At 44.1% G+C, this 13820-nt stretch overlaps 1 protein-coding gene across 3 annotated transcripts in view; it reads left to right on the forward strand.

Annotated features, from left to right (window-relative positions):
• LCA5L (lebercilin LCA5 like) overlaps positions 1-13820 on the forward strand; it is a 98524-nt gene that overhangs the window by 64522 nt on the left and 20182 nt on the right. For all 3 annotated transcript variants that reach the window (XM_075593727.1, XM_075593728.1, XM_075593729.1), the window contains one exon: positions 12146-12236. In XM_075593727.1, the coding sequence (XP_075449842.1) occupies positions 12146-12236 (91 nt within the window). The remainder of the gene's footprint in view (positions 1-12145; positions 12237-13820) is intronic.

Consider the following 13820-nt stretch of genomic DNA (forward strand, 5'->3'; position numbering starts at 1 on the left):
ATAGGCGTCTGTGTGATTGCGCACACACTGACAGGATATTCGGAGTCCGCGTTGTAAGGGGAACCCCGATTCAGTCGGTGATCAGCTGTTTGCAGGAGATCCTTGTGCACGGCTCGGCTCACTCCACTGAAACAGCCCTCACTAAAATAACGAATGACCTCCATGCTGCCAATGACAGAGGTCATTACACTCTGCTCATATTACTTGACCTCTCTGCAGCGTTTGATACTGTGGACCACCCTCTTCTCCTTCACATTCTCCATTCTCATAGAAATCGTAACAAAGCTTTATCCTGGATCTCCTCTTACCTCTCCCATCGTACTTTCAGTGTCTCTTTTGCTAACACCTCCTCCTCCTCTATACAGTAGATCTCTCTGTGGGTTAACCCAGGGCTCTGTCCTGGGACCTCTTGTCTTTTCTCTTTACACATCTCTCTCTAGGTGACCTAATCCCATCTCTTGGGTTCAAATATTACCTCTATGCTGATGACTGACAAATTTACTTTTCAACCCCTGACCTTACACCTGCTGTAGTTTCTGAATGTCTTCTGCTAAGTTTCTGAATGTCTCTCTGCTATATCATCCTGGATGGCCCTCCGCCGATTTAAACTTAACATGGAAAAAACAGAGCTCTTCATACTTCCTCCCAAACCTGGCCCTACTACCTCCTTCCACATTACTGTTGGAAGTACAATCATTCACCCAGTAGCCCAAGCCCGCTGCCTAGGGGTCACACTCGACTCCTCTCTCGCATTCTGCACACAGAGAGACTGCTTTCCCCAGAGACTTAAAGGGACGGTGGGCCTGTTGGTTTATAATTTAACCCTGTAAATAAACCCTGTGTATAGAAATATAATGTTTCCAGCCTTATTCTAGGACAAAAAGATACTGCAACATGATGTGGGCATCACAATTGGTGGAGAATGCAGGCAGTCCAAAAGGCACTGAGCAGTGGAAACTGGGGTTTGAAAATAAATGCGGGGATTTAAAATGGCCACCCAACTTAAGTGAATAACAGATTCTGCAAGTGAAGTCTGTCCCATTGTGTATGACCAGTTGTGCTTACAGAATACACAAGGAAAGATGTGAAAAATTGAGGAAATGGCACCTCCAGAGGTCAAGGTGAAGAATGCACCTGAAAATGAAAATGGAAGAAGTTCTGAAGACGCTTCAGCGGAGACAAGCAGAAAGTAGTGCTGCCTTAAGGGAGGGGTTGCAACAATTGACAAAGTCCCAGCACAAGGTACAGCAGGTGGTGGCTGTCACTAAGTGTGGATCTGTGGAGAAGGAAAAAACAGCTGTTGCCGCCATGGAGGAAGCAATGTGTTTTATGTGTGGTATGCCTAGCCAAATGAAGCAGTGTCCTTTAAGGCAAGAGCGTTCCTGTATGACCCAGCAAATGGAACCGCACCAGATGTGTTTAGGGTGTTAAGAGCCTGACCATACCAAACACTGTCCCTTCAGACCATATGACGATGAGGATGATGAGGGTTTGGAGCTCGAGGCTCTGAAGACTGAGCGGGACGCTTAGGTCACAGAAGCAGTCCATGGAAAAGATGGCGGTAGAGTTAAAACAGAATCAGGCTCCGCGGGACAGTAATGCACAGGTGTCTCCACTACAGCAAAAGGTATTGGCCCGGCCCAAGCGTCTGTATCCCACAGAAACTAATGCCCGTGAAGACAAGGGTACAGTGAGAGCTGGGGACACCGATCAACTGAAAAAGGAGATTGCAAAGTTTGAACTGCCTGAGCAAGTTGTGTGCACCTGTAAGCGTGACTACAATGCCGTTGCAGTACTACAGTCTACTTTCCACAAGGCACGGAATTGGAGGACAAAGTTGCGATGGAGTAGCACAGCCGCTGTAAAGATAAAGTCTCAGATAAGAATGGGACGGAAGAGTATCCGTGATCGTAAACTGAGAAAGACCTCATGGATTATCCAGCGATACTCCCACCAGAGTAAGTTAAGGAATCAAGAAAGAAAGGCCCAGGCCTGCTGACTGTAATAGAGAGGCGCCATGGTGTACACTTGGGGTGAATGAGAATCCGGCCCAAGTTGAAGTACTGGAGCTAAATGGTGTGGAACCAGACATAGACCGTCATGGGAATTACAAGAATGGAAAAGATGTTCCAGACAAGAACATTGAAAACCAAATAATGGAGGTCATCACAGATACAAGTTTCCAAGATGCTGATGGAGCAAAGGAACCAATATTAGTGGATGACCAGTCTATAGTCTCAAACGCTGAAGGTACGCGAAGCCAGGTCGAGAAGCCATCACCGCTAAAGCGGAGTTACTGTCTTCACAAGAGAAAACCAAACAGGCACTGGCGAGTGAACGCAATGAGCTGACCAACGAGGTCAAGGCACTTCTGCAGGGTATGGGAGACTCTGAGCACAAGAGGAAGATGATGGAAATGCATCTTCAGGAAATACAGAACAAAGTCACAAACTGGGATAGAGTTCTAATAGAGAGAGCTAACAGACTGCAGGATGCTCAGGAACTTTTGCAAGAAGTGACACGTCAAAAGCTGAGCTTCAACGCTAAAGTCAAGTGAACGACAAGGAGGTAGTGAAGTACAAGTCTGCAGGCCTAGTAATTGCCCCAAAAGAAAAACTATTCAACTGTAAGGCAAGAAAAAAGAAGAGATGGATGTCGGACGTCCCTGACAAAGAGGCTGGTGCACGGGAATGGTGCACGGGACGCTTCACAGGACAATGTTACGCTGGGGAGGGGGATATGTGATATAATCACTGTCCCTGTATAGACTGGAGTGTTGCAGTTTGCGTGCTTTCTAGCCTACGGGGAATTAATCTCCCCTAGGAGACTTACACGAGGAGTCAGACCCTGCCTATACTGTTATTCAGTGGTTAGAGGGGACAATGGGACCAAAGCTAATGTGGGGGTCATAGGGTTCCCAGTAAGCACACTAGCAAATACCACAAGAATACAGCATACAATATGTACTATGAACCACATGGGCTAGCACTCAGTCTCTACAAAAGAGTTAATAAACAATAGCTTTAATAGGAAATGGTACAATACACTAAATGGTTACATACATTCAGCAGCGGTAAACTAAAAGGAGGATAGTAAAATTCTTACAACTTAGAGAGCAGTTAAAGTCCGCGAGGGGACGGAAGGGAGCCTTTGCCCAGACATAGAGGCAGGGGGGCCATTGCTTTGTCCACCATATCCAAGCGAGAAATCACGGCAAGCTGCATTGCTTCCCTGGGTGAATCTGAGGGCTAGGAGCTGCCTAGGCGACCTATCGCGCCTCCAGAGGTCAAGGTGAAGAATGCACCTGAAAATGAAAATGGAGGAAGTTCTGAAGACGCTTCAGCGGAGACAAGCAGAAAGTAGTGCTGCCTTAAGGGAGGGGTTGCAACAATTGACAAAGTCCCAGCACAAGGTACAGCAGGTGGTGGCTGTCACTAAGTGTGGATCTGTGGAGAAGGAAAACAGTTTTGAACAGATCTCTCACCAGTGTAGTCTTGGGGCTGAAGCCACATCTGTGGGCAGGACCTTGAACCAATAGTAAGGGAAGAGAGAAATGCAGGCACACTGTAATCTGGTACAAAATACTTATCAGCCGGTGCTGTAAGGGGCCACCCAATGGGCCCATCATAAAGACATCATAGCCTCCCCTTTTGGATGCCCTGGCCAATGAATGACGGTGGGTGGGGTTGTGCAACTGGTCAATTGGAGGGCCATATTTTAAACAAAGAACTCTCTCCCTGCAGGGGAAAACCTGCGCCTGTGCTGGTTTCCCACCACTCCTCGTTCCACCTCTATTGGCTGTACATCGGAGCATTGCTCCACTCCCCATCCTGATTGGATGCTTTCTACCGCCTATCTGCACGCTGAATGGTCCTGAGTTAAAGGAACAACTCTGATTGGTCGGCATAGTTTGCGAATGGGAGCCAGTTGCTATAACTCTGGAAAACACAGGTTTTCCCCTGCAGGGAGAGAGTTCATTGTTTAAAATATGGCCCTCCGATTGACCAGTTGCCAGACCCCGCTCACCATCATTCATTGGCCAGGACATCCAACTCTGATTGGTCCATAGTTTGTGAATGGGAGCCAGTTGCTATAACTGAGCTAGCCAGGCTGTATCTCTCTAGACATTGTGTGGATACAGCCAATAATCACTTCCCCAGTCTTGGGAGGTCTCATGACTAGAAACACCCGGTTCAACAGATCAGCCCAATCTGTGCACTATCTCAGTGCCATTTAGTTTATTAAGTCATGTATATTTCGGTCACGGATTGTGTCTGTTCAAACCCAGTTATGTGCCACATATATTAAATGTATTATGTTGTATGTATATGTTGAGTTCATTACATTTATCTGAGCATTGTTGTATGTGGGGAGGAGATAGATGTGATGCGGGGAGCGCAGAATCAAGTATAGAAGATAAATAAAAGAAAGGCATAAATAATGCAAGCATACAAAATGCAATGGTGTGCAATAGCACTTAGTGTGCAATAGTGTGCACAATGTTCCATAGGTGATGGGGAACAATGGTAATAATGAAATGCCAATGGACTATAATGTTACTCACACGGCCATGTGAAAGCAGGTAGCCCTAAATGGTATCTTTGGGGGGTATCCCTCAGAGTCCCTCACGCATCCCTGGATCAGCAACTAGGATGTCATGTGGGAGGTAGATGTGTGTTCACCCAGTTCTGGTCTCAGATTGAGTCTCTCCATGTGGAATAATACACACAGAGAAGGTATATTGTGAAAAGATGTTTATACATATAAAAAACAAAAGCAACAGTGCACTCACATGTAGTGCTGTGCTCCAACAGTAACAGTGTTGTCTCGGACCGCTGGGGCACAGAGAAATCTCCACTACCACGTCCGGCTGGCCAGGCTGTTTCACAGCTGTTCTCGAGGACTACGCTGGCCATCAGGAGCCAAAAAGAACACTTCCATGATAGAGCAACGCATTTCGCATGTGGTAATGTTTCCTCAGGTTCCGTGATGGACGTGATTGTTCCTTTGAGGTATAAATACCTCTCTGGTAATTAGAATATTGGATTCACCTAAGTCTGTGAATCAGTCTGGGGCTAGCAGGCAATTGCTTGCACCATGACATTGAACCAATCAATATGCAATTATACCTGGTAAGATACCAAACATATACATAACTGAGTTCACTTATCTGTATATCCCAATAGTCAGGATTATCAATAGTTTGATAATACATTTAAAAACAATATATGTCGATATCTAAAACATCCTGTTAATTACAGTGAGTTATGTCTTAAGCCAACAACAACATATATAGTACAAATAGAATATTAGAATTACACATAACAAGTCATTGGATCAATGTCTAAAATTATTTAATTGATATGGCTTGCAAATAAGAAATGCATTTAAATGGACACTACAATCTCAGGCTTCATGAAATCGACAGCGATTGTAATCTATCTGCAGTATAGATATGCTGTCCGATAAAGTGTTACATCTAGTGAAATATATATAGATGGGTATAATCATGTATATACAGGGGAGGAGGTCAGCCACTTGCTAATGGGAATTACACTTCAAAGCCGGAGCTTTGTTCTACGCCAGCAGCTCAAGCACTTTGCTTCGCCGGCACTCCCCTGATTGGCCATTTGTTTTTCCTACCACTCCTCCCATTGGGTGGTGCAGCTCACAGTACATGTGATTTCATCCCATCTATGATTGGTCCATTGTGGCTTCCCATTTTATTCCGGATTGGTCCATGAGTTAAAGGGGCACCGTTGATTGGCTACCCCTCCCACCACCCCCCCGGTGTCAACATTTTATGAATGTGAACTTGGAACACTATAACCAGGCTAGCCAGACTCTGGAGATTCTCTGTTGGAGCCTTTTGCGGACTATCTGGGTGAAGAGTCGAGTGGATGCTGTGGATTATATTGAGCAACACGCAGCGGCTATTGAAAGTCCTCACTGAAGCCATTTTTGTTAAGGAGACTGTAGACGGACGTTCACAGAGGTACACAATTGGAGACTTTATAAGGTGAAATTATAATAGGCTTTATTGTGCCTTTTCCTTTTCATCAGGAAATCATCCAAACACAGGGGGGGGAACAAAGCTTCTATTCACTTGGGAGTATCTCTAGTGAAAATACCATGCAATTAATTCACAACTCCCTAAGTCAAGCCTGTCTCGCAGCCACAAAACATATAGCATGAAATAAGCAGATATAAGCAGTCTCTTAATTATGAAAGTCTTATCTGTTTCTTGCTGTAGAGTAAGCTTCTCTGCTCTCCTGGAACCGCACCCGTGCGTGCACAGAAAATATCAGCATCCAGGTTTAGAAGTCTTATTTGGTGTCTTGCAATCAGCTATGCTGGGCAGAGCTCAAGACCGGTCAGCTCCAGAGATGTGTGTTCTCTTGGTCAGTCTCTCCTGGCAGTCTCAAGAACACTCCTCTGTCTCTCCAAAGGTCAGCTCTCATTCAGAGCTAAAGAGTCCCTTCCTGCCTCAACAGACAGGCTTTTGTAAGCAATCAGGCAGGTGGTGTTTATTAATTGACTACCAGCAGTTAACCACCACACTGCTAGATTAAAGGCACATTACTTGAACAGGGATTACTCCCCTGTTACATACCTCCCCTGTTTATGGGAAGCTCGGGCTTGCCACGGCCAAAGCCCATCCTTCCACTCTCATTCTAGATATCTCAGTGACTTGAATGAGAGTGGATTTAGGAAGAGAACCCTCAGTCCTGTTGGGATTGGAGCCCTTTCTCCAGTTTATTCGTGTCTCCTCCTGAAGGTGTTTGAGATCAGCACCCCTCAGTCGCTCGAGGAGGACTTTCTCCAAGTATAGTCTTTTTTCTACATGCGCGGTCATGAGATTTCCCTCGCGTCGGGTGCTCGTCTTATTGTAGGCATACTGTATGGCAGCAGTTGCAGAGCATTTAAAAACAGCCCTTTGAGTTTTCCGCTCTTGAAGCTGTCTCTCTGCCCTTTTCCCACTCAATAGCTAGTTCAGCCTCTTTGAGATTAAGTTGCAATTCCACACCCACTTCCAGAGAATGTCCCATCTTTTCAGCTTCATAAGCTAAGGACTCTTCTGGTTTTAATTCAGCACGTGTACCTTCTTTTGTTGCCTGCTGGGTGGCTGAAGGTTTTGCTAGTGCTTGTTTAGGTGGTTCAAATTTTGCAACCTTGTCTTTCAGATGAGCGGTATTCCCAGCTCTCACTGTACCCTTGTGTTCATGGGGTTTTTGAGGCTGTGGGATACTGACGCTTACTCAGGGTCAATACTTGTCCTTGTAGGACTGTAATCTCATCCGCGAGAGATCCCTGTTTTTTGAGTGCGTATTGCAAGTCTCTTCTCAGGGAATTTATCTGCATGCTTTGCTTTCTCTGAGCTTGCCTCCACATTTTTATTGCATTGTGAATCACTATGAACTTCTTTGCTTGGGCCACAGTTACTTGTTTCAGTTTCTGGAACTTCTTGTGCTCCCTTTTGTGCCGCGTCACCTGGGATCTAAGCTTGGCTTTTAGCGTTGCTTTGGTGATGCTCAGGGTAGCCTTCAGTTTCTCATGCTGTTTTGTGGGGACATACTGGGTCATCAGACATTTCTGCAGCACTTGAATTTCTTTAACAGACTGCAGATTGTCATCCTGCAGAGTTCGCTGCTTCTCCTCTGCCTTCTCGAGGTGCGTACGCAGACCTTGCAGTTGGTTCTGCAGTTGGTGCTCTGCTTCAAACTTTTCCTTGACTTCTTCTATCAACTGAAAAATGTATTCTTTCAGTTATAAGTGTTCTCTTTTTAATCTTGAATTTTCTCCTTTTTCAGTCTCTCTGTATTCTTCAGGGCTTCTTTGCAGTCCTCCTTCCATTTATGCACATCTGCTTTTAGAATGACAATCTCCTGGCGTGAGACTTCCTTCTCTAGGTTGAGGGTCTGAAGCTCCTTCTGAGAGACTTTGAGATCTGTATCAAGATAACCAATAGTTTCTTTAGCAATGTCCAGCTCCTCAGTGAGACTGTGTAGTTCCTTTCTGGAAACTTCCAGGTCTGTGCGGCAGCTGTTGGTCTCATGATGTGAGGCATCAAGTGCTCTGCGGAGTGTCTGAACCTCTTTCTGAGATACGTCCACTTTTATCCGGACACTGTTGACCTCCTGTTGTGAGGCATTCAGCTCTATACGAAGAGTGTGAACCTCCTGCTGGAAGACTGTCATCTGCTTCAGTGCCTCCTCATACTTCCGCTTTAGCGTAGCCACCATTTTATCAGATTGGCTCTGCTTTTCATTCATGGCGGAAATAGTAGCCTTTGCAGTATTTAGCTCAGTCTTGAGATCGTCCAATTCTGTCCTGGCTAAAGAGTAAATTGTGAGCACATCTTTTTGTAGCCTCATGTTATTTTTCTGTAGCTCTGTGTAAATATTTTCCTTTTGTTTCAATTGTTCACGGAGCATATCACAGTCATGCCTGGCATTTTTCAGGGCATCTTCAGGGCTGGTCAAGGGATCGTCACTCACTGGTTCCGGCTCCTCTTCCCTGGGATGGTTGGTTGAGGGTTCCTCACTGTTGGCACCGGACAGACACTTCTTTGGGGTACACGACTTCTGCCTTGGGCCCTCTGGATATTCGGTTAACCGCTGGACGAATTCTCCATTTTCTCTAGGCTGCAGGGCAACTCGGTCCCCCTTTTCGTCCACAGGATCTGCGGACGTGTCTGTTCCTTCCACGGTAAGTGAAGAACCGCTTTTCTTTTTCTTTTTCCGCCTTTTTGATTTGGATGACACCGTCCCTTCAGGGATATTGGGGTCTCCATCTTCATTTGAAATTTTAGCAGCTTCATTATACAGTATACGCCAGGCTTTTCTTGCAGTTGCTTTAGCTGACAGAAATATTGGGTGATCTGCTGCTCCCGCTCTGTCTCCTGCTGATCATATTCGTCATCAAAGGGAGCGGTCTTTTCTGTTCGTGCCGAGTTCAGGCACCCCCACCATTCATGGGGTGTTATGTGGGTGTGACTCGGTTCGGGTTCCCCATAAGAGATGTCTTCCTCTTTATTGGACTGGAAGGGCCACTCTTCCGTGGGGTAGGGTTCATTACAGGAACGCTGCATCTTGTCCTTCATTTTTAGGCTATCAGGTGTAATTGTCTTCCTGACCTCAGGAGGCGCTATTGCAGCTGTTGCCACTGTATTTGCTAGAACCCCCAATTGTGGTAGTCCTACAGGTGGGCATATTTTGCTTGTAGAGGTCGTAGCTCTCACAGGCATCTCTGTAGAAATTTTCTTTCTTGGATAAGTTTTATAATATCAGCAGTACTGTGCATGCATTTTCTCTCATCAGGTATACAAGATGTGCAGTTGCTAGGTAAAAAAGTCTATTTGCTTTACACCATTTACTTGCTAGGTAAAACTCTCATTAGGTTTGCTGAATGTGTAGTTGCTAGGAAAAAAACTTCTGTTTGCTTTACGCCATTTACTTGCTAGATGCAATCTCTCCGCTTCAGCAACAGAATTTGGTTTTCTGCCTGAGTTCAGTAATTTTCAGTCTCATCTTTGGGTATTATGGCATTCACACTTCACACTTTGGGTGCCTGTTTTTGCTCCCAAGATAGATATAGGCAGACTTTTTTACTTGCAGAAAAAAAAAACATTCTTTGCAGTGGACTATTTCTTTCATTCCCGGCAGGGTGACTCAACATTCAGCAATTGGTTTTGAAAAACCTTTTACACAGTTCAGAAATCACTTTTTCCCCTATAGGGCAATTTTACACTCAGCATTTGTTTGCTAAAAATTCCCCTTCTTCAGCACAGTCTTGTATCAATTTTCACACTTTTCTGCATATACTCCATTCACAGCTGGTAGCCCTATGCGGTGTGGCAACCTTTATTTGCAAAATCAGTACCACTCGTGGGTCACCATCTGTATTCGCTGCTTCAGCGAAACTTTTGAAAACAACAAACACCTATCCCTTTTTGAGGGCTGACTCACTTCTTGAACCCTGACTATGGCTGGAAGGCAAAACCCCTATTTCAATGACCATATTACACTTTTTGATAGGCAAAAAAGGATTAGCTGTTTCAGCAGTCTCTCCTCTTGGGATTGGGGCAAAGAGTCCATCTGTGGTTTTGTAAGTTTCAGTGCAGTGTAAGTTTCAGTGGTGTGTCCCTTTAATTCTGATCTCTGCTGCATGAGGGTTTTTTTTTTTTTTTTAAGTTGCTCAGACTGTTTGTAGGCAAAAAGCATAAAAAAAATTTCACATAAAAATCTCCGGTCCTTTTTAACTACAAAGACACCTCTCATCCTACCTCGGACACCATATGTAGACGGACGTTCACAGAGGTACACAATTGGAGACTTTATAAGGTGAAATTATAATAGCCTTTATTGTGCCTTTTCCTTTTCATCAGGAAATCATCCAAACACCGGGGGGGGGGGGGGACAAAGCTTCTATTCACTTGGGAGTATCTCTAGTGAAAATACCATGCAATTAATTCACAACTCCCTAAGTCAAGCATGTCTCGCAGCCCCAAAACATATAGCATGAAATAAGCAGATATAAGCAGTCTCTTAATTATGAAAGACGTATCTGTTTCTTGCTGTAGAGTAAGCTTCTCTGCTCTCCTGGAACCGCACCCGTGCGTGCACAGAAAATTTCAGCATCCAGGTTTAGAAGTCTTATTTGGTGTCTTGCAATCAGCTATGCTGGGCAGAGCTCAAGACCGGTCAGCTCCAGAGATGTGTGTTCTCTTGGTCAGTCTCTCCTGGGAGTCTCAAGAACACTCCTCTGTCTCTCCAAAGGTCAGCTCTCATTCAGAGCTAAGGAGTCCCTTACTGTCTCAACAGACAGGCTTTTGTAAGCAATCAGGCAGGTGGTGTTTATTAATTGACTACCAGCAGTTAACCACCACACTGCTAGATTAAAGGCACATTACTTGAACAGGGATTACTCCCATGTTACAGAGACCCTGAAGTCTGGATTATTTTTTGCCCAGGATAAGATAGTTACGGCAACGTTCTGATTTTAGAGGACAGACTATTTTGTATGCATATCTCCCCTTTTATTTTGTCGGCCTATGCTCTGTATTGTTGTTACTGTTACCTTATTTTTTTTTTAAACTTCTTCGTTTATTAGCCCTTGTGTCCTGCTAATGTGTAGCTAGGATCACTAATACGTGGGTAGTCTTCATGTTTTTCGTGACAACCTTGCTCTTTGAAAATATTTGGTATAGGAGGCTGGGTCACAATACATTAAAAGCAAACTCCAAAGATGAGAAGAGTCTTAGAGACAAAAGGGGTAAGGTGGTGGTTGTATGGAGATATAAAAACGAAAGGTGAGTAGAGACGTCCTGTATGTATATACATACTGGTGGTGAAATTCACCTCCTACAACAGTCAAATGCATGAGCTCAAGCCATTCATGTTAGCATGGGGACACATTATAGACAAAGGAGTAATGTATAAAGGCTTGTGAGTGGAGTTTCTCAGTCTAATGCTAAGTGCAGACTCTGTTCTCCAACATTAGAACGTAACATACATCATTCTTCAGGAGTTAGGCTTGGGCCCCAGTACTCACTGTTGCACACATGTCGGACGGGGGGGGGGGGGGGTGGGGCATGCACATGAAAAAACCCGCGATCTGCAGTCTCACCACTCTGCAACGGGACGTGCGTTGAGGGGGCGTGGCCATGACATAACATCCTCTTCTGCGCTCTGATTGGCTGCTATTTCCTTCGCTATGGTTGGCTTGGGAACTCTGCCCTATGATTGGTTGTCACGGACCCGCGTGACGCTGTTCTATAAACAATTTTCTTGTCTTCAGAAAATCTAGTCATGCAACGCGGCTGCAAATTGTGCGCCAAGCCAGCCAGTGGGCCCGGCCCCATTGAGGGGCGGTTCTTGTTCCTGCAGCGCACGCCATAGCGCGCGCTGCAGCATGTACTGGGGGCCTAGCCTTAGAATTGCTGTACACCTAAATGTTACCATTGCAGTACAGCTATCACTGTTCATTTATACTTATCTTGTCTTCTTACAGCAGCAATGTATTAAAAATAAACCAAAAATCTTCTACAATGATGGTTCACGAGAGCACCTTATGAGTGCTCTTAATAAAGAACACAGTCCCATTTACAAGGTTTTAATGTGTTGACTATCTGATTTTTTTTTAGGATAAGGAAAGAGAGCTGGATATAAAAAATATATATGCAAATAGAATGCCAAAAGATCTACATAAGTATGAGCACTTGCATTATCAGAAAGGTAAATAGCTCTTGATGAACTTCTATTTAGATAATTTTATATTGTTAATTGTGAAGTAAATCCCCGATATCTGGGTTTCAGAAATAGACATAATGCAACAGCGGCACAAATAACATCACATTATCCTCATTTGTACAACAATTTTTATCTTCATACATGATAACTGGAATATTCAAAGTATGTCTTAGAGCTCCAACCTCCAAAACATAAAATCGACATAATTTCTTAAAATCACTACTTTTTGGCCTAGATTAATTGAGCAGCGTTAAATCAGTAAAAAATAAACATGTGTTAACCAATATAGAAACAAGCAATCTTTCCCCTGAGTTACCTACATACTAGAGTAACTAAGCTACTCTAACTAAGCTAAGCTAGGTATGCCGACCTAACTATCGGAAAAGAGTCATTAGTATATTAGCAGGTGGAATTTCTCCATAGTGCTCCAAGACTTTTAACTGAGAACAATCTGAGAAAGTCTTAGATTTCATTATTCTCCTTCTTATCTGCTTTTAGAGATGTAAGCAGATAAGAATAAAAAACCACAAAACCATCTGGGATCGAAAACCACAAAACCAAGGAACCATGAAAACTCATACTTATAATACATATACTTAATACTCATGCTTATAATACATATGGCACGTAAATGTACATGCCAATAAGATTACTTAAAAATGTTTTGGGCTCCAAAGCAGAGCACTTAATTGCAACTTCATAGTATAACACAGTGGTTTCCAACATGTTTTTAGTTAAACAACCCCAAGTGAAATTCTGAGGAACCCCCAACCATCTCTAATAGCAACTCTGTGATCAGATGCATTGTACATTCTTCTGTATTTGATACAATTTGCAAATGACCAGATAATTGCAGGGAACCCTTTAGGGATGCCCGGGGAACCCAAGGGTTCCTAGGAACCCTGCTTGATAAACACTGGTATAACATATAAACATTCTGCTACTTGCAGAAAACAGATACAAACTGGCGCCTTAAAGATACAGTCCAAGCAAATGTCCAAATGCACTAATAAGTAGGTGGCATCTAGTCCTTATAGGATGATCCATTGATACTGTAGTGCCGACGAGTATTCTAAAACAAACCTGGGCCAATCACCAACAAGACCCAGATACATGCTGGGTACATGCTGGGTACATGCTGGGTACATGCTGCAACATTCCAGTGAAATTTCTGCAGACAAACTAATGGCCCAATGGATTAACAGTGGGGGTCCCCGGCAGTCCCATTCAAACTGAATGGGACTGCCAGGGACCCCTGCTGTGTTAATCCGATGGGCCTTTAGTCTCTGCAGAAATGTCACTTAAATGTTGCAGCGTGTGGAGTCATGTTGGTGATAGCTAAAATCAAAGACAGAACATAGAACACAGACAGAGCCCAATGCAACTTCCAATGACACAAATACACAGTAAAGTACCTATATATATATCTAAACTAAAAACATATGGTCATTTAGTTTGATTCTTTGGCCAAAGTATCTTAAGCCTGCACACCAAACGCCAAGGTAGACCAAATCTGTGCAGGTCCTAACACTAATCAAATTCTTAATAACCTGTATAATACAAGGAAGA

The sequence above is a fragment of the Ascaphus truei genome, chromosome 3 (assembly GCF_040206685.1).
Source record: "Ascaphus truei isolate aAscTru1 chromosome 3, aAscTru1.hap1, whole genome shotgun sequence".
NCBI lineage: Eukaryota > Metazoa > Chordata > Amphibia > Anura > Ascaphidae > Ascaphus > Ascaphus truei.